Source organism: Bos taurus, chromosome 15 (genome assembly GCF_002263795.3).
Source record: "Bos taurus isolate L1 Dominette 01449 registration number 42190680 breed Hereford chromosome 15, ARS-UCD2.0, whole genome shotgun sequence".
Lineage (NCBI taxonomy): Eukaryota > Metazoa > Chordata > Mammalia > Artiodactyla > Bovidae > Bos > Bos taurus.
In genome coordinates, this window is record NC_037342.1 from 29356467 (window position 1) to 29384047 (window position 27581).

Sequence of the window (27581 nt, forward strand, 5' to 3'; positions counted from 1 at the left end):
GCGTTCCCCATCCTGAACCCTCCTCCCTCCTCCCTCCTCTACCCTCCCTCTGGGTCGTCCCATTTTTAGCTTCCAAATTTAAAAATTAGCAAAATTATGCATCTGATTAAATACTCCACTGTCCAGCAGAAAATCAAAAGCATTCTAACCCTCTCCCAAAAGAGGATACAAATTCCTATATGTCATTTTATATTTTCAGGCAAGTTCAAGCCTTTTCTAGTGGGTCAAAACCCTTTTTGACACCTATTAATAAATCTTATCTTCGATGGTAGGAGAATGAGAGGAGAAAAAAATAACTAGTTGATACATACCTAATAGATTTATAATAAAATAAGGAAGAAATACTCATAAATATTATAATCTTCATTTCTACAACTAGTCATGTGGTCATACGGTATCAATAACTTTCTTCTTCCACTACCCATTCCATATGTCCTTTGTCCTCTGCAAGTATCTTGGATAATCTTGATTCTCTGCCTGGTGGAATGACCCAAACCTTCTGAAGAGTCTGGACTATTACTAATCCAGTCTTTACTAGATTATTGTAGTTTTCATTAACTTTTATCACATTATAAGGTATATTGAAAGTAGCCCCAGGAGATTTGCATTTCAGACAAAGTCTTCCTTGCTGTCTCTCTGTAATCACAACCCAATTTCTCCCTTTCAAATTAGGGTCACAAAGCAGCCTGTTGGTTGAGTAGCAGGAGAAGTCCAAAGTAGGCAGAAGTCCAGTGTGGCAGGCTCAGTTTCCAGTTTAATGGAACTTCTGATGAGTTCTCTGGAGGAAGCATTTCTCTCTTGGGAATTAAGACCTCTGGTTTGTAATCTATTTTATATATAGTAGTATGTATATGTTAATCCCATCCTTCTAATTTATCCCTCCCCACTCTTACCCCTTTGGTAACCATAAATTTTTTATATTTGTGGATCTATTTCTGTTTTATAAATAAGTCCATTTGTATCTCTTTTTTTCAAATTCCACATGTAAGTGATACCATATGATATGCCTTTGGCTTACTTCACTTAGTATAACTGGTAGATCCATCCATGTTGCTGCAAATGGCATTACTTCATTTTTTATGGCTAATATTCCATTTTATACACATACAAACACACACACACACACACACACACTTTCATACCATATATTCTTTATCCATTCCTCTGTTTATGGATATTTAGGTTGCTTCCATGTTTTGGCTATTGTAAATAGTGTTTCTATGAACATTGGCGTACATTTATCTTTTTTAATTAGAGTTTTCTCTGGTTATGTACCCTGGATCAGCATTGCAGGATCCTATGGTAACTCCATTTTTAGTTGTTTAAGGAACCTCCATACTGTTTTCCATAGTGGCTGCACCAATTTAGATTCCCATCAACAGTGTAAGGAAGGTTCCTTTTTCTCCATACCTTCTTTAGCATTTAGTGTTGGTAAACTTTTCAATGATGGCCATTCTGACTGGAGAGAGGTGACCCTCATTGTAGTTTTGATTTGCATTTCTCTAATTAGCAATATTGAGCATTTTTTTCATGTGCTTTTTGGCCATCAGTATATTTTCTTTGGAGAAATGTCTTAGATCATCTGCCCATTTTTCAACTGGGTTTGTTTTTCTGTTGTTGAGTCATATGAGTTATTTGTATATTGTAGAAATTAATCCCTTGTCACATCATTTGCAAGTATTTTCTCCAAGTCTGCAGGTTTACTGATTGTCACAGACCCTTGATTTTCCTGTCTCACCCTTTGCCTGCACTTATTCCCATGGTACTACCAACGACAATCTGAACTGTGATGCCACCACATCCAGGAACAGCCCATCCACCAACCCTGCTAAGGAGGTGATCATTGAGCTCACCAAATATAAATAACCCAATGCCAGAATCTCATTTTAAGAGTCTCTTTTCTGGGACCACTTCTGGTACCAATTATTCTGTCTGGGTCCCAACAAGAAACAGATGGCACACTTGTAGTAGGAAAATTTGAGAATTTATTTTCATCGTGCCTATTTACAAAGCTGTGGGTGTAGGGAAAATCTACCAAGGGGAGGGAACCAGAAAATGGAGGCAGGGTGACACTTAGCTGCAGAGATCTCCAGGTGAGGAACAAAGCGGCTAGAGGCATCTTGTGCATGCGTGCGTGCTAAGTCACTTCAGTTGTGTCCAATTCTTTGCCATCCAATGACTTCAGTTGTGTCCAATTCTTTGCCATCCAATGGACTGTAGCCCACCAGGCTCCTCTGTTCATGAAGTGGGTTGCCATGCCCTCCTCCAGGGGATCTTCCAGACCTAGGGATTGAATTACTCTTTTCTGTCTCTTATATTGGCAAGCAGGATCCTCACCACCAGGGAAGCCCTGAGGCATCTTACAGGCTGGGAATTAAAGGAATACAAACTCCCTCTTTGGGCTTCCCTGGTGGTTCAGACGGGAAGAATCCGCCTGCAATGTGAGACCTGGGTTCAATCCCTGCGTTGGGAAGATCCCCTGGAGGAGGGCATGGCAACCCACTCCAGTATTCTGGCCTGGAGAATCCCTATGGACAGAGGAGCCCAGCAGGCTGTAAGTCCATGGGGTCGCAGAGTCAGACATGACTGAGCAATTAAGCACAAACTCCCTTTCATCTAATTTCCTATGGGAGTCTCTGGGGAGTAAACCCAAATGCAAGCCAGCAATCGGGAAATATTTATGTGGCTCATCTTAGGCTGGACTGTACATACCCATTCTTTGAAAAGGCTGGTGGCTTGTCTGTCATTTCTTCAGTGTATTGTAGTGAAAACTGAATTTACAACTTCCTTGAAAGTTGGCAGACCTCTGGCCTGCAAGGAGATCCAACTAGTCAATCATAAAGGAAATCAGTCCTGAATATTCATTGGAAGGACATGCTAAAGCTGAAACTCCAATACTTTGGCCACCTGATGCAAAGAACTGACTCATTTGAACAGACCCTAGGAAAAGATGCTGGGAAAGATTGAGGGCAGGAGGAGAAGGGGACGACAGAGGATGAAACGGTTGGATGGACATGAGTTTGAGTAAGCTCTGGGAGTTGGTGATGGACAAGGGAAGCCTGGCATGCTGCAGTCCATGGGGTCACAGAGTTGGACACAACTGAGTGAACTTTGACTCCTCTTGCTTATTTAACTTATATGCAGAGTACATCATGAGAAACGCTGGGCTGGAAGAAGCACAAGCTGGAATCAAGATTGCTGGGAGAAATATCAATAACCTCAGATATGCAGATGACCCCACCCTTATGGCAGAAAGTGAAGAGGAACTCAAAAGCCTCTTGATGAAAGTGAAAGAGGAGAGTGAAAGCTGGCTTAAAGCTCAACATTCAGAAAACTAAGATCATTGCATCTGGTCCCATCACTTCATGGGAAATAGATGGAGAAACAGTAGAAACAGTGTCAGACTTTATTTTTCTGGGCTCCAAAATCACTGCAGATGGTGATTACAGCCATGAAATTAAAAGATGCTTACTCCTTGGAAGGAAAGTTATGACCAACCTAGATAGCATATTCAAAAGCAGAGACATTACTTTGCCAACAAAAGTTCGTCTAGTCAAGGCTATGGTTTTTCCTGTGGTCATGTATGGATGTGAGAGCTGAAGAATTGATGCTTTTGAACTGTGGTGTTGGAGAAGACTCTTGAGAGTCCCTTGGACTGCAAGGAGATCCAACCAGTCCATTCTAAAGGAGATAGGTCCTGGGTGTTCTTTGGAAGATATGATGCTAAAGCTGAAACAGTACTTTGGCCACCTCACGTGAAGAGTTGACTCATTGGAAGACTCTGATGTTGGGAGGGATTGGGGGCAGGAGGAGAAGGGGAGGAGAGAGATGGCTGTATGGCATCACCGACTCGATGGACCTGAGTTTGAGTGAACCCCGGGAGTTGGTGATGGACAGGGAGGCCTGGTGTGCTGTGATTCATGGGGTCGCAGAGTTGGACACGACTGAGCCACTGAACTGTTCTTTTCTAAAGCTGTTATGGCAGTTTGCCTTTCCACATGCATTTTACAATCAGCTTTTGTCATAAAGCTTGCTGGGGTTGACTGGAAGGAAATACAGGGAACCTATAGATGAAACTGGGGAACGGACAAGAGAGCTGTAGTACATGGGTTGAAGACTGTATCTTCAGGCCTGATTCCTCTCACCAGCGTTATCTTGCAGTTTTCAGCATACAAGTCCTGCACATACCTTGTTACACCAGTCTTTTGGGTGCACAGGTGAGGATGTCGGGTCCAGCTTTGTCTGCTTTTCTCCAATTACTGAGGTCTTTTGATTTCTTTCATCAGAATTTGTAGTTCTCAGAATACAAATTCTATTCACTAATTTTGGGGGGCAGGTTCTAAACAATTCTAGGGAGTAATTACTGGCAGTTCTCCAACATACTGTGGACCAACTCCCCTTTCCTGTTCTGTTTAGGCTATGAAAAATTAAATGCAAATGGAGAGACAGCCCTAGGGCTGGACAAAGGTGCTCTCAGATTTTATTGAACTGGGCTCAGAGGAGTAGTGCTGAGTCTTCTTGCTTTTCAGAATGTGAGTCGTTTAACTAAAAATGACTTCAAGATTGAACTGCTGCTACTAAAGACACACCACACACATATCTGGAGTTCCAGTGGGCTTTTATTGAGATAAATTAACAAATCAAGATTTTATCCACCATCTTTTCTTTTAAATTCAGCAGACTCTGGTCAATATTATGTGTACATACAACGTAAGACATTCCAACAAAAACACAGCCCCACTGGAACATTTGCCAATTAACAGAAAGCCAATTTTCCCATTCCCCAGATGTTTTCAAAATTGAGTCCCAACTGTTCACTTCTCAGTGGAACTGGTCCCTTGTGGCTAGGGACACTGGTATTCTATCCTGTTTTTACTAAACAAAAAATAACTTGTCTTCGTTTTGTTTCAAAAAAGGGAATAGTGACTTTGTTTTCTCCAAGCACCCCTCCCCCACAACCACTGGTTAAAATACAGTAGCCTGTATCTTAATAGCCCAACCCTACCCCCTCCCTTGCCCTGCCCAGTACTGTCTACTGGAGAATTTAAATACACTTCTGTTGGAATCTGTCAGCTATGGAGGGGCACAGTCCAGGTGCCAGGCTAGCTCCCTCTGACCTCATGAACCTTTGGACACTTAACTCTTTACCTCAAAGATGAGTTTTTAGATCAGAAAGAAGTGGGTTTTCTTTGGAAGTTAAAAAACAAAAACAAAACCCAAAAAACTAAAGGTATGAAGTAGAACTACAGGCTTAAAAGGTCCACTAAAGTCACCAAGAAGTTGACTGCATCAGCTCCCATGAGGCCAAAAATTTTTGGCTTGACAAAGGTATTTTGCCAGAAAAATGATTCTGCAACAGCTTAAGATACACAGAACACTGAAAAAAGTAGCAAATAAAAACAACATGGCTTAATTCCCAAGAATTTATTTCATCTTTTTGTTACTCATCTATAGTAAGGTCAGGAGTGTGACTAAAGGCAGTTTCTGATGAGGTCATGAGCTTCCAAAGTGTTTCTAAATCCTTAGTGCAGATACCCTCCCTCTTGGGGCAAAGTAACCTCCCTCCCACCCCTATTAAAAAAGAAAAAAGAAAAAAATTAAACCAAGTGATCAGAATGAGATGTTTTGATTCCAACAATGTACACTCAAGGCTTTGTGCTGAGTTGTCTGGTTCTAATCCAAGCATGATGGTATCAAACACAAAGCACAAGGCAAAGGAAAGATGCTCCCATCTCATTCTGAAAACAAATACTGACAACCAATCGCCTCCCCCCTCCCCCCCGCCCCTTGGGGCCAACCTGTAATGATGCTGGGACCAACCTGAAAATGATTTAGAGATTCTATTTAGGTTTCTCTCCCCCTTACTTCTTCCCATGGAAGATCATTTTAGAATAAATTTATTCCATTCCTAAGGGAAAAGGCAAGAAGGTTTCTCCATCGGAATGTAAGGAAGAGAGAGACAGCAAGCTGTGTAACAGTCCATAACTCATTACACGACTATATAACCACTGGTTAAACCAGGAGCTGATTGTAATTTAAATATTAAAAATAAGGGGAGTAGTTTTTATCCAAATGAACCACTGGAAAAATATTACCATTACTTAAACACCCAATACTGGAAGGAACAGAAAAACAACTAATAGTAACAATGCTCCTTATTTTAAGGGGGAATTGAAGAAAAAAAAAAAAAAGACTAGGCTTTGACCTAGTTCGTAGAGCATCTTTCCATTTAACAATTCCTATTCAAGAGTCAAGCACCAAAACTGGACAGCTGCCTGTATAAGACTGTGTCCAATAGTGGTGTCCCAGATAGTTTTAAGTGCCACTCCTCATCAGAGGCTGTACTTCAGTAATACTTTCCATTTAAAGTCTGTGCTTTTAGAGGGACCCACAGGCATGTGGCACCAGGCAGAGCACAGTCTGAGGATGGCGAGAGACTGCGCTGTTGTTTAGTCACCCACTCTCTCTCTAGCGAGACACAAAATTGCGTTTATGAACTTTTCCTTGTTTTTCTTCTATAATGAATGATCCCTCTTATCTCGCCAGAGATGGGGGGGGGGAGAGAGAGCTGCATCAGTACAAGGGCAAGATTTTTTGGTCAAAAGTTGATGCCTTTTAAGTTCCCTCCCCCCACCCCTCCCTGGGAAAAGGTTCCTTTCTTAATTAGGCCTTGCATTTAGTAACCAACATTGGCTGGAGACACAGTGTGGCTTGGATACCAGATAAATGAGTTATTCTTTTTTGGGTTTGTACTGTGCAGCTCTTGCTACAATTTTTAAGGAGTTAGGGCTATGTCTGATCAGGAGGCATCTGCAGGATTTTGATCCTCAAGGAATTTTGGAATTACAAATAATTTTGCTTAGAACTAGGCAGAGTCAAAAAAGCAACTTTGAATAACTGACTTCTTTATCCAGATGAGTTAAGCATGAAAGTTTATGTAAGACATATCCTGGAATATTTTAGGGTTTTAAAAGACAATGACAAATGAAAACCAATTTTTTTTAAAATTTTTTTTCTTTTTTTTAATCCTAGATGCCTCCTGATTGACCTAGTATACTGGGTTAAAAGGGAATTAAAAACATTAAAAAAAAAGTTCACTGGTATTGATTCATCTCACTCCTTTTGCCTGGAGATCAGGCCAAACATCAAGCATGTTGGGAGGGGCACAATTTAAAGCAACACTATTGACTGTAAAGCATTTGCCAGCAATTTACAATGCAAAATGACAGGTAATTCTTGTCACAAAGCAAGAGAATGGCAAGCAGCTTTCTGCAGCATGAAAGTTAACAGCTCTCAGGGGTCGCCCGTTCCTGCAAGTTTATGTATCAAGGTGGGCAGAGGGCAACACACAAAAGTACAGGAGGTGATCCACAGAAAGTAAGCCCCAGAACTGCTAAAGTTACCAAAGCTGGTACTGGCTAATATTCTGAAATGCAAATCCATGCTTTATACATATACTGCTCAAAGACACTGCCGCTCAATCATATCCCCACACTGCAAGGCAAATTCTTTGTCCCCTTTTGCAGAGCTTGAAAAGTTTCTCAAACTTTTAAAAAAGGCTGGCGGGGAACAGTATCAGAGAGAACGTCTCAAAAAAATAACATCTTGAATTACAGGTTTCTGAAGCTTCCCTGTGCTCTCTGTCAGGCCTACTCCAAAGGTACTATGTGAGACAGTGTGGCAGCAGTGAACCGCAGACCTCTGGGTCTCTTTTCCAATGTAGGATTCCTGTAGAGGTCTGCTCTCTACAGTAAGAAGCCAAAATACTTTTTAGATTTAGTGTTGCGGAAAACTGAGCCCCTCTCATCTTTAGCTGCTCCCATAATCACTCTAATCCCCTTAATCCCAGCAACCTTCATCCAAAAAAAAAATATATATATATGTATATATATATATATATATGAACCCAGAAAAAAAACCTATTTACAAAGTTTATACAAGTATACACACCCAATTTTCTATGGGACACGCTCTGCCACAGAGGAAAGAGGGTCAAAGGCTCTGACATGTCTACACATCAAGTGCCATAACTGCTAATGGAGGCGTATGTAAACCAGTCTTTAGTGTTCTGCTATAGAGCACAAAAGGCTTGTCATATGGCTCCTGCGATGATAGACTGCTCTTTCCTTTGGGAGCGATGATGTTGCATCTACTCAGCCCAGAAGAAATTTTTACTTGGGATTGTTTTTTTTGTTAAATACATGTATTTACAGTGCGGATGAACTGCAGTTGCATATCAACTCCTCCACATAAAGAAAAAGAAAATGGTGTTTAACATTACTAATACGTTTCATCTTCCAGCCCTGGGCTTGAGTATCGGGTAGAAAGGGAAGAGAAGAGACTTCAACTTGAAACCAAAATGAAAAGACAAAAATTTTTAAAAGAAAGAAAAAAGAAAAAAAAATACTATTGTTGATTCCTTGGGCTGTGTCTAAAAGATGATATTCTGAATGGTCTCATAGCATAAGGCACTTCGCACAAATAAGTAATAAGCTCTTCAGGCTTAAAAACGGATGAGTAACCAGGGAGAAGTTGAAATGCACTCAAGAGTCAGCTGTTGGAGAATTTTGAAATCGTAGACAAGCTTGTGTTCATCAAGGTTCTTCTCTTTTTAGGGTTTCTCCCCTTCTTTCTCTTCCTTCTTTGTCCCCCCTTCCCCAGAAAAATTTTTAAAAAACCAGCAGTTAGTGCAACTAATGTTCAGTCAGCACACAGTGCAAACAAGTGGAACAAAAAAGGTAAATTCCTTTTCAGCTTTTCTCTTCACCAGTTAAAAAAAAGAAATGTCTGAGCTCATAAGTCTTCATAGTTCCAAAATAAAAGAAGATGAAAAACCCACAAAGAGAAGAGCATTCCCCCCAAAATCGATGTGTCACAGATCCAAACGAGCCTTCCATAGTTTGTCAAAACCTAAAGAAAAAAGAAACCTAAAATTATCGCCAGTAAGCAATATAAACTAGGACACACACACGTGAAGCACACATGAAGTAGGCGTTCACAAGTCCATCCCAAATGCTCTCCATAATAGCTTCTACTGAGCCTCTTTACACACTATAGAATCAGCTCAGGATTAAGGAATTTCCACTGGACATCCCAGAGACAGAATGAAATCCTGAAAGTACTGGTAGCAGGCAGTAGTCATCTGTGACAATTTTAAAAAGTTTTTTTAAATCCTATATGAACTCAACAGCCTGTCAGTGTACTAGCATACATGAGCTAGTTTTTGTCCAAGAGTTTTGTGTTTGACAAGTAAATTAGGACAAAAGGTTAAAGTGAAGAGTTAATTTGGAGACTCTAAAAATAATGGGTAAAATGTTAACTGCTAATTTGAAAACTATCATCTCTGAAATCAGATTTTCCTCACAGGAATATTGGCTGTTTTGGAGGGTTTTTTCCTATGTTAATCAAGCCTTGTTTTAAGCATTTCTTCCCGAGTCCTATAGTCAACACAAGATGAAAAGGTGGATGCATGTGAGTCCAGCGGCCATTTAAAGTAAGGCAGTTAGTTACCCTCATAACCTGCTTATACCTTTACAATAAGGTTTTACAGATAATTTAACCTATTAAGGTATCCATTAGAAATTAAGAGTGAATGCTAACAGATGACTGAGTGATAAAGGAAAAGAGCAAATATATTTTCATGTTCAAAATTGCTAATTTTTTTTGCTTCCATTATTTTAGAAGTCTGAATTTGTCTTAAGTACTGTTCATATACATTACTTAGGAAGACAGCATTCAAGAACTGCATTTATGGATTGGCCAGTAAGATCACTTCAACTGAGATACTTCCAGTTTACTGCCATTTATGTCAAGAGGTATTTCATCTTTTATGCTAATTGTATATGGTAGGACATCGCATCCCCCCTGGGGGAAGAGGACCTTGATCTCCTTCCTGGAAACATTATGCTTACTTGGCTATTTTCTCAGGTACACACATGCTTGTTAAGCTTTCTCATCTTCTACAGGCTCGCTGTGGTATTCTGCCACATACAGGCTCTTGTCAATGTTGCTCGGGATAGGTTTGATTTCTGTTCCCAGCTGCTCCTCAATACTTTTCAGGTTGAAGCGATCATCATATGTGATCAAGTTGATGGCTAAGCCAAGATGACCAAAGCGACCTGACAAAAAACAATTCTAATTAATGAGTTAAATATGGGAGTCAATGTGCAAGTACTAGTCTCTGTGGTAAATCCATATAGGATTAATGTTTTTATTTAGTGCCACTCATTCAATACAGCCTAAAGTAATAGTGTCAAAAGTTGCCAAAATACACAGTATAAAATACAAACAGTACAGTTACAAAAGTGAGGTTCTAATTTGTAAATCTTAAATTAGGCATCAGGTTATGTTAACTTAAAAATAAATGTTCTGGAAGAATTAGAAATTGATATATTAAAAAACAAGTTTAAATTCACTATTTTAATTGCTACCACACTCTACTTCACAAAAGGAACAAAATTTAGTGATTAAACTTCTCAAAAAACTTCCACAAAGAACATCTCCTTCCTTTTCCTCACCTGATCTTCCAATACGATGGAGATAGGTCTCTGCCAGCTTTGGGAAGTCAAAGTTTATTACCACATTCACAGCTTGTATATCAATACCTCGGGTAAACAAATCTTTAAAACAAACAAACAAAAAAAACTCCATTATATCCTTCAATTTGGTGTCATAATACTCTTTAACATTTATTTCTAAAGGAACCTAAGCTTCACTCACTTCATGCAGTAATTCAAAAGGATCTGTAAATTACTGGCATTATTTCTCATGCGCATTAACCATAAGCAGCTTTCTGTTCACAAGTTACCTTTTCGCGGTGTTGTATCAAAGTTTTAAAAAATGGTCTGAGGTAACATAGTGCAAATCAAGGAAGGCTGAAAAAGATTATACACTCAAAAATGAGCTCCCAAGTATAATTTTCTTCACTCTATTTTTAAGTATTTAATTCAAGGTTAATAAGTTATTTTTAAAGTTCATTGCATAATGGAGAATACTTTAAAAAGAGGCAATCTACCAGCAGTAATTTATACTTTGTTCAGATTTCTTTAATCCCATTCTGCTGAATGATTTATAACAGGTCTGAGGTAAGCTAATATGCAAGACTATCCCTTCTACTTTTTTCCAGTCCCACAATTATTATGCTAATTTAGGCTTTGACAAATACACGCAGACACAACTCCAATAAGTTCAATAAGCTAATAACTAGGTTTCCCTGCACTTCTCAGCTCCACACGTCAAAATAATCCATGATGGTCAGACAAGTATTTCTAATATACTGGTTTGAATTTGTAACTTGTTATTTTCAACTGTCTCCAGATAAAATTTAAAATTGACATTCAAAGTCCTCTGTTCTATATTTTGGTTGTAACACATCTCAAAACTTCGACTATACCAACCTCACCCACTATACTTCTTTAAACTATCTTCTTAGCAATCTATAGATTACTTTTTATGCCAGGCCCCTAATGAAATATTCCTTCTTATCCAAGTCTAAAACTCATCTATAGCCTATAAATTACAATTTCATATTTTCTCAGATCACCTCAGCTAGTTATTTCCCTCTCCTATGAAAATTTAGGGTTATTTAATGTATATACCTCACACTTGCAAATTACTTTTACTCCCTTGGAGATCTAGCCCAATGCCCGTTTTTGTCAAATTTTACTGCCACATAGCCATGGCCATTTGTGAAATATACTGCCACTGAGGTAGAACAGCAGAGTCAAGTCACTTGTAACACAGACCACATAGTATGCAAAGTCTAAGATATTTACTACATGGACTTTACAGAAAAAGTTTGCAGGCCCAGCCTGAGGTTCTTAATGTCATCTTTTTATCTCTGATTAAACAACTACTCCTTGAGAGGGGTGGTACTTTATATGTATTTACACATGTTACACATAAATGTTCAGTACTTATTTAACGATGTATTTGCCCACTGTTCTGAAAAATGAGAAAGAAGAAAGCACTGGCACTTCAAAACTTATCTGAGGGCAGCCTCAGCAAGTTAATGCTTAAAATAAAACCATGTAACCACAGCAGTAATTCCTAACAATGTGTGAGTTCTGTAAGTACCACCAACTCTTTCTAGGGGAAAAAAAGTATTTTTCCTTCTCAAATAAGGAAATGGTTAATGGCAAACGGCACCTTTCTTCTTGTCTGTACAGCTGACCCTTGAACAATCAGGAGTTAGGGTCTCAGTTGAAAGTCTGCATATAACTTTATAGTTGGCCCTCAGAACCCATGCATTTCTGTATTTATCTCTGTGTATAGCTCAAAAATTAAAAAACAAAAAATTAGGTTCTTCCCTCTATCCAGAAACCTAGTTTAGATTATAAACCTAGTATCAATACTAAGACTATATTCCCAGTGTACAGACAGGAGGCTACTGAATCTAACTGTCCACACGCACCCCCAGTCCGCTTTTCTTTATGTAGTGAAATACACCAGAACACAAACTAGTCTGATTCTGGCAAAAGAAAGAAAGGCCATAATAAACGTCCAAAACATAGTTTCTTAACATAATTCATTTTGCATATGCTAATAGAACTCACTCCTATATGCTAAAACTATTTAGAAAATACACAAACTCCAAAACTGGTTTAATAGGCAGAGATTAGGTAGGAGTGCCAAAATAAGTGTTTTGCAGTTTCAGGTACAGAACCTAATTTCAAAAGTTAACTACAAAAAAAAAAGTTACCTACAGCTCATTCTCAACTTCAGAAATTCTAGAAATGGTAGGAGAGGGAGCTGACTATGTAAGCAGCTTCACTGCAGGACAGGACCGAGAAAGAACAAAACTAGGAAGAAAAACAATGGGTAAAGGAATAGAAAATACCTACCAGTGCAAACAAGATTGCGGCATAAGCCATTTCGAAAATCATGAAACACACGATTTCGATGTTCCTAGGAATAAAGCAATGCATTTATTTGATTACAGCTCACACAAGCCTCCAAATTTCCATCATTTTTTTCTCCTACCCAAGCAGTTTCTTTATATCCAAATTTGTTTTCATGAATGAGAAAGGAGCCACATTCAATATACATTAAAAACAAAAGGTAGGAGAAAAAAAAAGTCTCCCGTGGGAATTAATAAGCAACAAATATACATGTATTCATATTATCTCAATTCTTAAAGGTATTTTTTTTTTTGCTGGTGTGGGTTTTAAGTGACAATATTCACCATATTTACTTCTAAAATGTTTCAAATAAAAGATGCCAAAAGTTTAGCTTAACTGAAACATCTACTACTCATCTTTTCAGTTATTATATACAAAAGCTAAAAATAACTACTTTTCAAGTTAAATAAAAATGAAAACACACTAACTCAAGCAAAATCAATAAATCTACCATCTGGCAAACTGGTCTTTCTTTTCAATGCAATGTTCCTCCACTCTGAAATATTCTCTTCAATTGTATACACCATTTCCTGTGATAATTTTAATATTAGGTGCCTACATGATGGCACCTGCTGATCCATGACAATAAGCTTCTTTGAAAACCATATGTGAGCTGATTAAGTTCTTAACCTGTCAGACTACAGAAATTGCTTTCCTATCATGAAATTTCACAATGTTAATTAGCACATACAAACACAATATGTTGATAGTTTTGAATTTATTTTCTGTTAAATCAAGTTCTGAAACAGATTACATCCTTTTTCTAAAGGCAAACAATAAAGAGAAAAAGATGAACCTGAGAAGGTACACAGATAAACTAGAACCTTCTACAAACCTTCCAAAACTGTGGCTGACAGTCACACATAAAGTGGCCTCCGAAATGTAGTATAACTGAAGACACTAAATTTTAAATAGTTTAATGTTGCTAGTGGTTACTGTACTAAACACTAGCCCAAATCTAAGATTATGGGGAAGGAAGGGAATAAAATCTCACATTTCTATTATGCTTGGCAACTGAGAAACTATTCATTCATACACAATCTCAATCTTCCTAAAACCTTGTGAAGTAAGGTTCTTCACATAACAGGGGTAATAATATACTATTACCCCTGTTTATAGTTAGGAAACCTTACCCCACAGAAGTTAAAATGAAGGGTCCTTTGCCTACTAAACAGTAATTTATTCTTAAACTCAGGGCACTTGGAAGAGCATTAAAACAAAATTCAAGAAATATTCAGAAAAAGCTTAAAAAAAAAATCTATGTAAGTACAAGTTTTACACTCACCTGCCTCATTTTAGCATGGATATAGAAGCAAGAATAACCCAGTTGAGAAATCTTCTTGGCTAGCAATTCAACTCTCTGAGAGGAGTTACAGAAAATAATCGACTGGTTTATCTGAAGCTGAGCACAGGAGAGAGAGAAAAAAAAAGACATAAGAAAATAAAATAAAATATTGACAAACAAATGTTGAAAACACTAAGAATTATAATCTCATGACACAGGAAATGCAAAACTATAAAAATTTTAAGTACTATTCATTTAATAGTAGTTGCAGTTAAGCACAGTTAATATACGACCACTCCCTCCAGGGGAAATAGAGGGTTAGGTTCCTGTGAGGAACTCGTAACTTTTTTCATCAATGGGTCAACAGATAATCTGGTTTTATGCATGTTACTGAGTATTTTTTGGCTGCACCACATGGCTTGCAGGATCCCAGTTCCCTAACCAGGGATCTACCCAGATTCCCTGTATTGACAGTGTGGAGTCTTAGCCACCCGACCACCAGGGAACTCACCCCATGTGTTACTGTTTTAAAGACACCTTATTTACTCATGGCCAACAGCACTATAACTCAGGTCTTTATGAACTTTATCTAATACATTACCTCTTCTTAGGAGCACTGGACAACATGTCAGCACTATGCCTAAGGACCATTTAAAACAGTGGAATCAAGAAAAACGCACAAAAAAGTGGGGAATGTGGCATTAAATACACGGTGAAAAAGGTGTTCATTTCTGAGCTCAAACAAGAGGGCAGGGATAAATAGCATGAAGTCTCAAATTTTTCACGTGTGTCTTCAAAGAGCATCTGAGTACTGACCTCAGGGTGACAAGAAAATTCTGGCAAGTAGGCAAACTTGCAAAAACACATCTACTTAGAACAATTATAATTACTGAGAATAATGGGATTACCTATAATTAAGGTCAAATTATTTTAGAATCAAATTAAAAGTGCCTATGACCTGTCAATGATACAGTATCAGCTTCAGATCAACAACTGAAACTACCTTTTAGGAAAAACTAAGGACTTTTTTCCCTGAAAATGATGAGAAAACTGATACAACTGTTTTATCGAGGTTAAGAAATGGATAACATTCAGCAGTTGAAGTCTAACTGGCTCACCCTGGAGAAAAGTGTGTTGAGGCAGTGTACTTTTTGGCGCTCAGTTACATATGCGTAGTACTGGGTTACTCCCTTCAAAGTTAGTTCCTCCATCAGGTTAATCTCATAGGGTTTCTGCAAATGGGAATTCTGAAGGAAAAAAAAAAAGTCTTATAGTTAAAGCAGAGTTTATTTCTTTAAATAAACTTTAACTCAAAATATATCCTCATACATGTCTGTCTGATAAACTTTTTTTTTTTTTAATAAACTCTTAATTGAAGGGATGCAGCTCTCTTTAAAATATATAATCTGCCATTACCATAAAATGGGAGATCTAACGTTCAGATATACAGCTAAGTTATTACTATTTTGTACTTTAAATATAGGATTATGCTATAATCAATTTATCTAGCATCAATGGCTATGTCAGACACCAGCTTAATGAACAAATAAAAATCAAAATACTTTTGTTATCTTAAAACTTGAAACCAGCATAAAATATACACTAGTAATATAATGTAATTATGGATAAAAGTACACTCATGGGCAACAGGAAGGTACTGCTTCTAAGTACAGATTTATACTCACCATGAACTTCTGTACACTAAGAGGGAAAGTAGCAGAATATAATAAAATCTGTCTGTTTTTAGGTAGCGTGAGAATAATATCCTCCATTATCTGCACAAAATCCTGTGACAGCAACTTATCTGCCTGCAGTACAAAGAAAAGATGATCTTAAACAAAATGAAATCATGTCTAAGGTTTCTGGTTAATAAGGAATCATTCCAGCAAGAGAGTTCACAGAATGTTCCTGGCTGTAAACATTATATAGTCCAAAGGCACCAACACACATTCAGTGATACAAAAAGGGGAAAGTCTGTAATACTGATCTAAGGGAAGAAGACTCCTAGACAGACATAATCCTTATTCCCATAAAAAATTTTAATGTGATTTCCATTAAAGAGACAAAATCACTACAGATGATGACTGCAGCCATGAAGTTAAAAGACGCTTACTCCCTGGAAGGAAAGTTATGACCAACCTAGATAGCATATTCAAAAGCAGAGACATTACTTTGTCAACAAAGGTCCGTCTAGCCAAGGCTATGGTTTTTCCTGTGGTCATGTATGGATGTGAGAGCTGAAGAATTGATGCTTCTGAACTGTGGTGTTGGAGAAGACTCTTGAGAGTCCCTTGGACTGCAAGGAGATCCAACCAGTCCATTCTGAAGGAGATCAGCCCTGGGATTTCTTTGGAAGGAATGATGCTAAAGCTGAAACTTCAGTACTTTGGCCACCTCAAGAGTTGACTCATTGGAAAAGACTCTGATGCTGGGAAGGATTGGGGGCAGGAGGAGAAGGGGACGACAGAGGATGAGATGGCTGGATGGCATCACTGACTCGATGGACATGAGTCTCAGTGAACTCCGGGAGTTGGTGATAGACAGGGAGGCCCAGCGTGCTGCGATTCATGGGGTCGCTAAGAGTTGGACACGACTGAGCGACTGATGTGATCTGATGGTGTTAGAAGTACAGGCTACAGCATTAAACTACCTGTGTTTCAAACTTTTCAGGGATACAGTTTTTTGAGGCAGAAGCAGGGTGTATTTCCCTTTGCCTGGGAAATAATAAAAGCTATCCTTTTCTACTTCACCCACTCACACACACAAACAGAAAACTTGCCTCCTTCAATATTATCTATGTTGGGAGGTTTCTTAACTACTATTTCAGTTTCTACAATTTAAAAATCAAGATGTCTTCTTATTGTAGGAATTACTTTATGGGATAACTACCTTATAGGATTGTTGTAAAAATTCAATGAAAAAACACATAAAGCACTTAGTGCTAACACAGCCACTAATAAATGTTCTCTCTCATTACTCAAAGATAAAAACCTGTTTCAAATTAGACCAAGAGGAAACAGATCCAGTTATCTTAAAACAGACCACATAGGAAAATAACTTCATTTCAAAACACCAACACTGGGGGGTGTGGGGGTGCTCAAGGAGAGAATGTACACATACTTGGAGCCTGATGTACAGCAAAAACAACACAACACTGTAAAGCTATTGTCTTTCAATTAAAAATAAAAAAAAAACCCCAAACATCAACACTGACTGCATATACATATAAAACACTTGCTTGCTAGGTCCCAAGAATGCAGAGCTGAGTAAGTTCTCAAAGGCACTTATAGTCTGGTGAAAGAACACATATAACAGAGACAAAAAAACAAACAATACGAAGCTGGATATGTTAAATAAGGGGTTCTTAAGATGCCTTTTTTTTAACATGCTTTTTAAGATGAATCACAAAATAAAGAGAGATGCAGAATGGGCTTGGCTTTGAGGTTATTCAGTGACTTCTCACTGCAAAATAAAAACAGACTGACTTCCCTAAGAAAAAGACACAAGGCTGAATTATTCCTATAAATACCTATCATCTATTGCTTTTAAAAGGCAAAACATGTTTTAGAAGCAAGTTAGTTTGAACAAACCAACAAGAGTAGTGAATTTACTAGAAGGTCTTAAACACAAAGAGGTTATGCTTCATTCACTGGCAGTTATAAACAAAGCCAAATCAGTACAGAATAGTATGTTTCCAAATGAAAAAAACGTTACCTCATCCAATACTATCATCTGGACATGATCAACTTTTGCTACGCCTTTCTTGATAAGATCCAGGATTCTTCCAGGGGTAGCTATCACCACATGCACTACACAAGATTAGAAAATATGTATTTTTATTAATTTTAGTTGGGGCAAAAAGGATACAGTAAAGGTTTATCACATACATATTTTATCAGAAACACTGCTGCAGGAATAATACAAAGAGGCCAAGATGTGTTTTAGAATATGGATTTCCATCTCATCTTCAGTTGGCTAGAGAATACCAGTTAGTTTCACCTGTGCATGCAGTGGGCTACAGCTTTCCAATTCACCTGTTCCAAATAAGGAACATAGTTCTTTGCCTGAGGGAAACCCCCAGGGAAAAACAAAAAGTATGCTGAACTTTTGATACAGCTGCTGCTGCTGCTAAGTCACTTCAGTCGTGATACAGCAGCTTGCCTCTAATCTATTAATAGATCAATGGTCTGCAGAAGACTGTAACAGGATCAAGTAAGATGATCATTTTTAATTAACAAGGCAGTACAAAGAATATAGGAATTAAACTAATCAAGTAACAATCATATATAAAATCCTGACTAAAATTCAATGTATAACTTTAAGTGGATTTCAACTCTTGCTGTTTTCTTTTTTCACTAAACAATGTTATCATAGAGAGTTCTTCATGAAAATGAATACAGATCAGCTGCACTCTTTAATGGTATGTGGCATTCCATTCAGTCTATACCCCAATGTATTCAGCCAAATTTCCCTGATATTTAGTTTGCTCCAGTTTTTCAGTATTACAAACCACACTGCAGTAAACAACTTTGCATTTGTCCAATTATTTCTTCAAAAAAAGATCATTAAAAACATACATTTATAATTTTGAAACATAACGCCAAATTGCCCACCATAGAGATTGTATCAATCTATATCCCCATGTTGCAAGACAACAAATTTCTTCACAAATGCTTATTACTGGTTACTAGTTAGCCTTTCCAATCTTAATTAATCTTGTCAATCAGATAAGTAGAATATCAATTTACTGTCTTTATATGCAATTTAAAAAATTATTAGTAAGGTTAAATATCCTTTCAATGACTAAAATAATTTTTTTCTTCTTGACTGAAATGATCATTTCCTTTATTTGTTTATCTACTGCAATGTTTGTTCCCTATTTTAAAAACAATTTTAATAAATTACTGAAAGGAAACACTTGTGTGTCAAATTACAGCCAGCAAGCCAGCTTACATCCAATCACTTCCTACCTGTGTCATCAAGCCTCATTATGTCATCCCGTAAATTGGTTCCTCCTGTGGTTGCCATCACTTTGGCCCCTCCCATGTGTTTGCTGACCTGGATGCAAATTTGACTGACCTGTAGAGCAAGTTCTCTAGTGGGAACAATCACCATTGCTGGAAAATATCAACAAACAGAAAAAAGGAGAGAGAGGAAAAAAAAAGCCATGTATTAAAGAGTTTAAGAAGCTATAGAAATATTGCCTCTTATAATCGAGACACTCAAATGAATAAATTTCAAAAAAAGAACCTATTATAGTGCACCAGATTTAGACTTTTCCTCAGTAACAATGCTATACAATTCTTCTACTCCTCCTGGTTACAAAGCCTTAAAGGGTTCTTTGAGTTCGCAATTATTAGCTCAAAATATATTAATATTTTTGTAAGAGATCACTAGTTAAAATGCCCAAATAGGAAACTCCTGCTGCCCAGGTCTATTTATATCATATGAACATAATAGGAAGATGGCAGAATTATTATAGATCAAGAAAGCATGGGGAGAAAAAAATGGAAAATTTTAGAAAAAGCTTTAGAGGTGAAAACATGGATCTACTGGGTACAGCTATGGAAATGTGTTTCTTCCCTACTGCTTAAGATTTTAAAATCCCCAAGCCACAAGGCTTCAGAGAGAAAAAGTTCCTGCTTTTACAAGGAACTCTGCAGACACAGCTGTCACAAGAAACATTCTAGTTCCATAGTTTTAAGTATCTATTTCAGATAATTTAATTTCCCTATCCATAGGACAAATTCTTATTTTGCCTATCTCACTGGAATGTTGTTGTAACTGTATAATATGCAAAATAACCTTAAAAACTAGAAATCTCTTTTTAAAAAGTTAGGAATCATTTTTATAAGACAACCAGGCCAAAAGCTGTGAAAAGGGTAAATACTAATTTCAGATGATTTAAGTTCTGACTGAGTAAAGATGGTAATATCTTCTATATAGCTCCAAGATTTAAATCACCATTTATAGTTTAAACAACTAACCTTGTATATTGTCCTTCTTCAGGTCTAGCCGTTCAAGTAAGGGAATGAGGTAGGCACCGCTCTTGCCTGTTCCGTTTTTTGCTCTAGCTAAAATATCCCTACCAGATAAAGCAATGGGAATGCTCTCCTCCTAGAAGAGATCGAACAATGCTTATTACTTGTATGCATTGTTAATAACAGTACATAGGCAAGTTCTTCTCTCAAACACACTGAAAGTATATAAAGTTCCTTGGTATTGAAGTATTTTACAAAAGTAAAGACCAAATAAATTAGCAGGACCAGTCAACATCACCGTTAGTATCAACTGACATTTATCAGAACTACTCATAAAATACATACTAAATTTAGTAATAAAAACCTTTGAGTTTGTATGAGCAAACAACATACATGATGTTTGTGAGCATCAACAACAGAAAAAGAGGAGGAACTTGGGATGACACAATAAACACATAGAGGAAAATAAGCAGAGGACATTTCACAATTAAAAACTGGAAGAAAAAACAGCACAAACAATATTCAAAAGAAGGACTATATGATATTCTGAGACTAGTAAACCAACTTGACCACAATGAAAAATTGTAGGTTGGACAATTTTATTCCTACATAAATAGGACTCAGCTGGAAAAGTTTAGTCTTGGGTCCTATCTTTTTTTAAAATTGTATTACATAATGACCAATGTCTGTCTCGCAGCCAACTTCTGTCCTGAGATGTGCCCTAACTTCTCGTTTTCAAATTTGGCCTACTCATGTGTGTTTTGCACACATGAGTGTTTTGCAGAAGATAATATTTCTTATTAGGGCAAATTTCCTAGACAATAGCAAAGGATTCTCAACAATTACTAAATATTAAATACACATATACAGAGAGAAATTAAAAAAGGTAAAACAGGTATGAACAGAGGAAGCAGAACACTTCTATTTCTAAAACTATTTTAATTTCTACAACTAGAAAATTAGAAAAATAAATTAGGAAAAATATTCATAATCACTATAATAATCACTATAATTAGTTCTTTCTATGCTTGAGCTAATGACCAAAACAAATGTCTAGCAATTTAAAACTGTTACTGGAGAAATACCCAAGTCATAAGCATCATGACTTTCATTTCCTACCATGATACTTATTTTAGAACCCCAATCACAGGAGTCAGATGGGTTCCATATAATCAGAATAACTAACACTGTTGCCAGAACAACTGTGAAAATAGTTCAGTGACAACACTCTGTTATCTTACTCCGACAGCCAGCATTAAACAGTCTGCTTATTATGTAGGGTGAAGCAGGTCAAAGAAGAAAGTCTTGGTTTGACCCTCTGGTCTTAAATCCTTCCTTGCTTGAGCACATGTGTTACTCAGTTGTATCTGACTCTTTGTGACACTGTGGACTGTAGCCCGCCAGGCTCCTCTGTCCACAGGATTTTTCAGGCAAGAATATTGGAGTAGGGTGCCATTTCCTCCTCCAGGGATCCACATCTCCTACAGCTCCTGCTTTGCAGGGAGATTCTTTATCCCTTGAGCCATAACTCTGAGTCAACTCTATTAATCTTCAGTTGTCCCGAAGGGCAATTATCACATGGGTTCAATCTCTGTTATGGTTTTTAAACAGGTTACCAGTATACCACTCAGTTCAACAGCAGAAAAAGACTTTCGTCTCTCAGTGACTTCCTGAGTCAGGTCCTTTAAAAGGATAAGATATCTCAATGAAGTGAGACAGGATAGAATTAGATTGGGGGTGTCCTAATTCCTTTTTGGGGTTTACATTATGACTTAAAGGCCACTGACTTCTATTTCTCTGCTCTTTGACAGGACTTATGTTCTATAGAAACAGAAACTGTTTAAGGATAGGGCTTTAACAAAGTAAGCTAGCTAGCCTGTAAGTTAAGATGCACTGTACTTTGTTTCTTATGGTGGCTATTATGATTAGCAGTCAGAGAATTCAGTATATTCACACTGTCTCTTACCACTGTTTGCTAGGAAGATTAAACAATATGAAGTGAGAAAATTCAAATCAGATTCAGACAGCTTTGAAACTCAAGAGAAGTCATGGGGAACTGCCAGGGAGAAGAGAAAGGAGAAAGGAAGCTAAAAATTTTAAAAACTTACTGTGATGGGTACTACACTTAGATATTTAATGTTAATTATATCCTTTCAAGTTAGGTTACTTTTCGTCTTACGAATGGCAAAATGGATCCTCAAGATTGTTTTGCACAAGGTGACTAAGCAAGAAATGCTAGAATCAGGATTTGAACTTAGGTCTGCAAATAAGAGAAACTAGAACCTCATACACTACTGAGTAGAATACACAGCCATTTTGGGAAATAGTCTGGCAGTTCCTCAAAAAGATAAAAAATTACCATATGAACCAGCAATTCTAGTCCTAGGTATATACCCAAGAGAAATGAAAATACTCCACAAAAAATTCTATATACATCAGTGTTCAAAAAAGCATTATTCATAATAGCTAACAGTGGACACAACTCTACCAACTGAAGACTGGATAAACCAAATGTGGTATAGCTATATAGTGGAATATTATTCAGCAATAGAAAGGAATAAAGTACTGACACATGCTACAATATGGAAGAATCCTAAAAATATGCTAAGTCAAAAAGCCACAGCTGAGTCACAAAGAGCATGAATTTTATGATCCCATTTACATGAAATTGTCTAGAATAGGTCAATCCATACAGACAGAAAGTAGATTAGTGGTTGCTTAGAGCTAGGAGAAGAAGGGTAACTATTAAGTTTCTTTTTGGTGAAAATGTTCTTAAACTGATTGTAGTAATTGGCTGCACAACTGTGAATATAAAAAAAAAACCAAAACAAACCAACCACTGAACTGCATTACTTAAAATGTGTAAACTGTATCTCTGTGACCAATACCCTAAGGCAAAAAACAAGCATACAAAACACCACCAGAACACAAAAATCGAAAATAAAAAAAATCCCACGAACTTAAAGGTATGTCTGATTCTGCCACTTTCCAAAGTCCATGTTCCAGTTCCACTGTAAGATCTAGGGACTGAGCCAGTATGTATTTATTGTGTTTTAATAACCCTAGTATCCATTTCCCTTTCTTTGCTGTTGTTCAGCCACCCAGTCGTTCGACTCTCTGTGACCCCACTGACTGCAGCACACCAGGCCTCCCTATCCCTCACCATCTCCCTAAGCTTGCCAGAGCTCATGTCCATTAATCGGTGATGCCATCCAGCCATCTCATCCTCTTGACACCCCCTTCTCTTTCTGCCTTCAAGCTTTCCCAGCATCAGGGACTTTTCCAATAAGTTGGCTGTTCGCATCAGATGACCAAAATACTGGAGCTTCAGCATTCAGGGCTTCTCTGGCGGCTCAGATGGTAAATAATCTCCCTGCAGTGCCAGAAACCAGGCTTCGATCCCTGGGTTGGGAAGATCCCCTGGAAAAGGGAATGGCTACCCACTCCAGTGTTCTTGCCTGGAGAATTCCATGGACAGAGGAACCTGGCAGGCTACAGTCCATGGGGTCTCACCCGACTGAAAGACTAACACTTTCCCTTTCTCAGTAGCACCCTAAACTTTTTTCTGAGGAATTACGTTCTCTCCAGTCCCCAATGGATAGTCTAGTCAACTTCCGCAGCTAAATGGAGACACTAATTGCTTTTTAATTCCTAGGGTCAGTTGAACTTAAATCTTAGTTTCAGGGAGAACAAAATGGATACTGTGGAGGCAGTTATGATTAAGGTATCTACTGCTCCCTAGAAAAAAAAGGAGATGGAAGACAGTAATTTCAAAAATAGTATCTCCAGCCTAAGGAACACACTCCAGTTTTACCATAGTATCCAATGAAGACATGCATTTTTGAGACTTTAAGAAAACAATTCTTTTAGCCATAGTAAATTCTGTTAGCAGGAGGAATGAATTACAAAAGAATTAAGAATGTTCTAATTCTTTACTATAAATTTGATAAATGACTAATTAGACTTGGTTAATGAAATAATTCCTAAAAATAACTTGAGATTCCCAATTTAATATGAAATTTGGTTGCCAAAGTTAACTTCTGTTTTCTCTCAATAATTAACTACCTGCTATTCCATCACCTTCTTATCTATAAAGTCCTCAAAAGTTGTGCCTAAAGTCTGGAAACAGCAAGAGCTGTCATCTTTCAATCATCTCCAAGTTAATATAAGGTTTTGCATTGTTAAACAGAATAAAACAGTAGACTCCTAGGTACTCCAAAAAAGGCTCTGTTACTGTAGAGCTACGCCTTTAAAATGGCACGGTTATGGTCCTGTGCATAGCATTCAGACCTAGAACTAGACTCACAGATGGCTGTAGCAAAGAAAGATGTGTGGAACCAATCTGTAGTGTATCTGGTTCCAGCTTGTCGGTGTAAAATTATATCCTCTCAAAAGAAGATTTTAAGTGCCTAATTTTCCAAAAATCTTATACCATAGCCAAAGTGCAACCAAGTTTCATCTCTAAAGGAGGTGACACCCATCAAGAGGCTTTTATATTTGGAGAGAAAAAAATGCCTGGATAACACGGTAAAACCAAGTACTATACAAGACAACAGACACATTTTGGGGCGGGGGGAAGAAAAAAGAAAACAATGACAAGAAAATAAGTAAGGAGAAAAGTTAGATAAAAATAGTAGAAGAATGCCACTCATGAGGCTGGATTTCACTAGAGAACCTCTAAACTTATTTTTGAAGTCCTAGTATTTATGGTTTGTTACACCGAGTCTAAAACACGTTATCTTATATTTTCCATGGATTCTCAGACAAAGCAATACTATAGGAAAAGTCAATGTGAACGGCAGTCTCAGGTATATATAATACCTTACATTCATACTGTGCTTGCTATTTCAAAATATACTTTGAAGCACTACAGATTCGTTTCTACCATTGCAATCGAGTCACACAAATATTTTTGTTTCCCAGGGCATACAAAAATTACGCTTACATTATACTCTAGTCCATTCAGTGTGCAGTAGCCTTGTGTAAAAAAACAACATACATACCTTAATTTAAAAATACTTTTAATACTAACCATTATCTGACAACACAGGGTTGCCACAAACCTTCAATTTGTTTAAAAAACAAAAAGACAAATGCAGTATCTGCAAAATACAATAAAGCAAAGCACAGTAAAATGAGGTATGTCTGTACATTACATTTGATCCTCACAAAAAAAAACCCTGTGAGGGAGTTCATTTCTACCTTACAGAAAAAGCCATATGGTAGACTGGCTAAGTGGCTGGAGAGTTACTTGCCTATATGCCGTATCAAACTGAGGATGCAAATAACAAAGTGAATTTAAAATTTTAATACAAAGGTGTGAAACATGAGACATTAAGGGTCCATCAAGAATTACGTCTGCTAAATGAACCATATTTTTTGATAAAACTACTACATAAAATAAAAACCTGTAACATTTATTGAGCATTTATCTCTTGCCTGGAAAATCCCATGGACGGAGGAGCCTGGTAGGCTGCAGTCCATGGGGTCGCGAAGAGTCAGACACGACTGAGCGACTTCACTTTCACTTTTCACTTTCATGCACTGGAGAAGGAAATGGCAACCCACTCCAGTGTTCTTGCCGGAGAAGCCCAGGGACAGGGGTGCCTCGTGGGCTGCCATCAATGGGGTCGCACAGAGTCAGACACGACTGAAGTGACTTAGCAGCAGCAGCAGCCACTGTACTAAGGATACTAACATGAGTTGCCTCACTTCATCTTTACAACAACTCTATGGTATACACTGCTGTATCAACTTTATAGGCCAGAAAGTTGAGGCTTAGAGACATCTCAAATAATCAACATGGAAAGCCGCAGAGCTGGATTCAACCTGGGCAACCTGAATGCAAAGCCAGTACTCTCAAACAGTTCTCTAGACCAAGTTCACCTACAGACATCTGTTAATCGTAATTTCATCAAAACAATACAACTGAGGGCCTATTTCCTGCCACACACCTTGCTAAGTATAGAGTTACAAAGTGGAACGATTCAGTAGAAAAGTACCCATAAAACTTTTCATTCCTATAGATAAAACAGATTAACACGAACTACATTATAAAAAAGCAAATTCCTAAATATTTTTGGTCTCTGCACTCAGACTGCCTAATGAGGTATAACTTTATCTTCATACTTTTTCCAACCACAACAAAATTCTTCTAGTTTGTCCACAAAAGCACTCTCATTCCTAGGCAATCACTATTCTAGTTCTCCACTTGGAACATGGATCATTTCTTCCAGGTTGTTCCATTTTCTCCTAATGTCTACATATATGTGCCCATTATATCACACTCAAATTACCTGTATAATTAGCAGTCCTTTCCATCAGACTCTGAGTGCAGGAACCCTATTTATCTTGTTCATCATAACACCCTCAGGGTCTAACACTTTCTAGGTCACTTGACACATGCTTGTTCAATGAAAAAGTGCTCAATGATGTCACAGAGTTTGTCCTGAGTACAGCTTGGATTTGACAGCTTCAACTTATGTGAAGACAAAAGACACATCAAATTTGTATGTAGGTCTACATACGTGTGTATATATACATATATTTCCTTGCTCTTTCCACTTAAAGAATGCACCTAGTGTTTAGATCTTGGTCTCTAATACTATTCCCAACTAACTGGAATTTGAGTTCTTTGGAGAAACAGCTGATTCTGAGGCTGGGGAAGCGTAGCTGTACCGATAAGCTTGGCATCATGATATACCACCAAAAAGTGCTCAAGAAAAATGAAGGGGGAGGGAAAGGTAAAAAGACAGAGCACAGAGTTCAGTGACACTGCTCTGTATGATCCTATAATGGTGGATACACGTCATCATACATTTATTCAAACCCACAGAATGCACAATATCAACAATGAACCCTATTGTAAACTACGGACTTTGGGTGATAATATGTCAACATAGGTTCATTAGTTTTAACAAAAACTGCTCTTGTGGGGAATGCTGATAATCAGGGAACCTATGCATGAATGTCACCAGGGATTTATGAAAAATTTCTTATGCTCAATTGCTATAAACTTAAAACTGCTTTACAAAATAGTTTATCAGAGGAAAAAAATGAAAGAGGCACATTACAAAAAACAAAGGAACTGGCTTGAAGGAGCTCACACTGGCCAAATATGGGACAATTCAAGCACAAAAATACCATTTAATAAAAAAGGAATTTATGAGTTACACTGATAATATACAGATACATCAAGGAGGAATTAGGGGAAAATTCTGATGAATAGTATATTGGCATTGCCTTAAATCCTCCCCACAGGCTGTTAGTTTCAAGGGGAGGGGGCAGGGCCGGAAATATGTAATATAAAAATCAAGATACCATTTTGAAAGAGTAATCAAAATTAAAATCACCCTTGGAATAAATGAACACTGTAACTCCGAAAGTGACTTCTGCAGTATTCTGGCTAAGAATGCA

The 27581-nt window shown here is 37.6% G+C and overlaps 1 protein-coding gene across 5 annotated transcripts in view; it reads right to left on the reverse strand.

Annotated features, from left to right (window-relative positions):
• Positions 1-4596: 4596 nt before the first annotated feature.
• The window catches only part of DDX6 (DEAD-box helicase 6), a 31646-nt gene continuing 8661 nt past the window's right edge, over positions 4597-27581 (reverse strand). For 4 of the 5 annotated variants that reach the window (XM_005215939.5, XM_005215941.5, XM_005215938.5 and 1 more), the window contains exons 5-14: positions 20172-20301; positions 19155-19301; positions 17899-17993; positions 15870-15992; positions 15303-15431; positions 14185-14301; positions 12843-12906; positions 10518-10619; positions 9912-10118; positions 4602-8910 (exon numbers count right to left, since the gene is read on the reverse strand). In XM_005215939.5, coding sequence (XP_005215996.1) covers positions 9943-10118; positions 10518-10619; positions 12843-12906; positions 14185-14301; positions 15303-15431; positions 15870-15992; positions 17899-17993; positions 19155-19301; positions 20172-20301 — 1083 coding nt within the window. In that variant the 3' untranslated portion in view covers positions 4602-8910; positions 9912-9942. Of the gene's footprint in view, positions 8911-9911; positions 10119-10517; positions 10620-12842; positions 12907-14184; positions 14302-15302; positions 15432-15869; positions 15993-17898; positions 17994-19154; positions 19302-20171; positions 20302-27581 lie in introns of all 5 variants that reach the window. The other variant, NM_001143867.3, reaches the window with a different exon arrangement.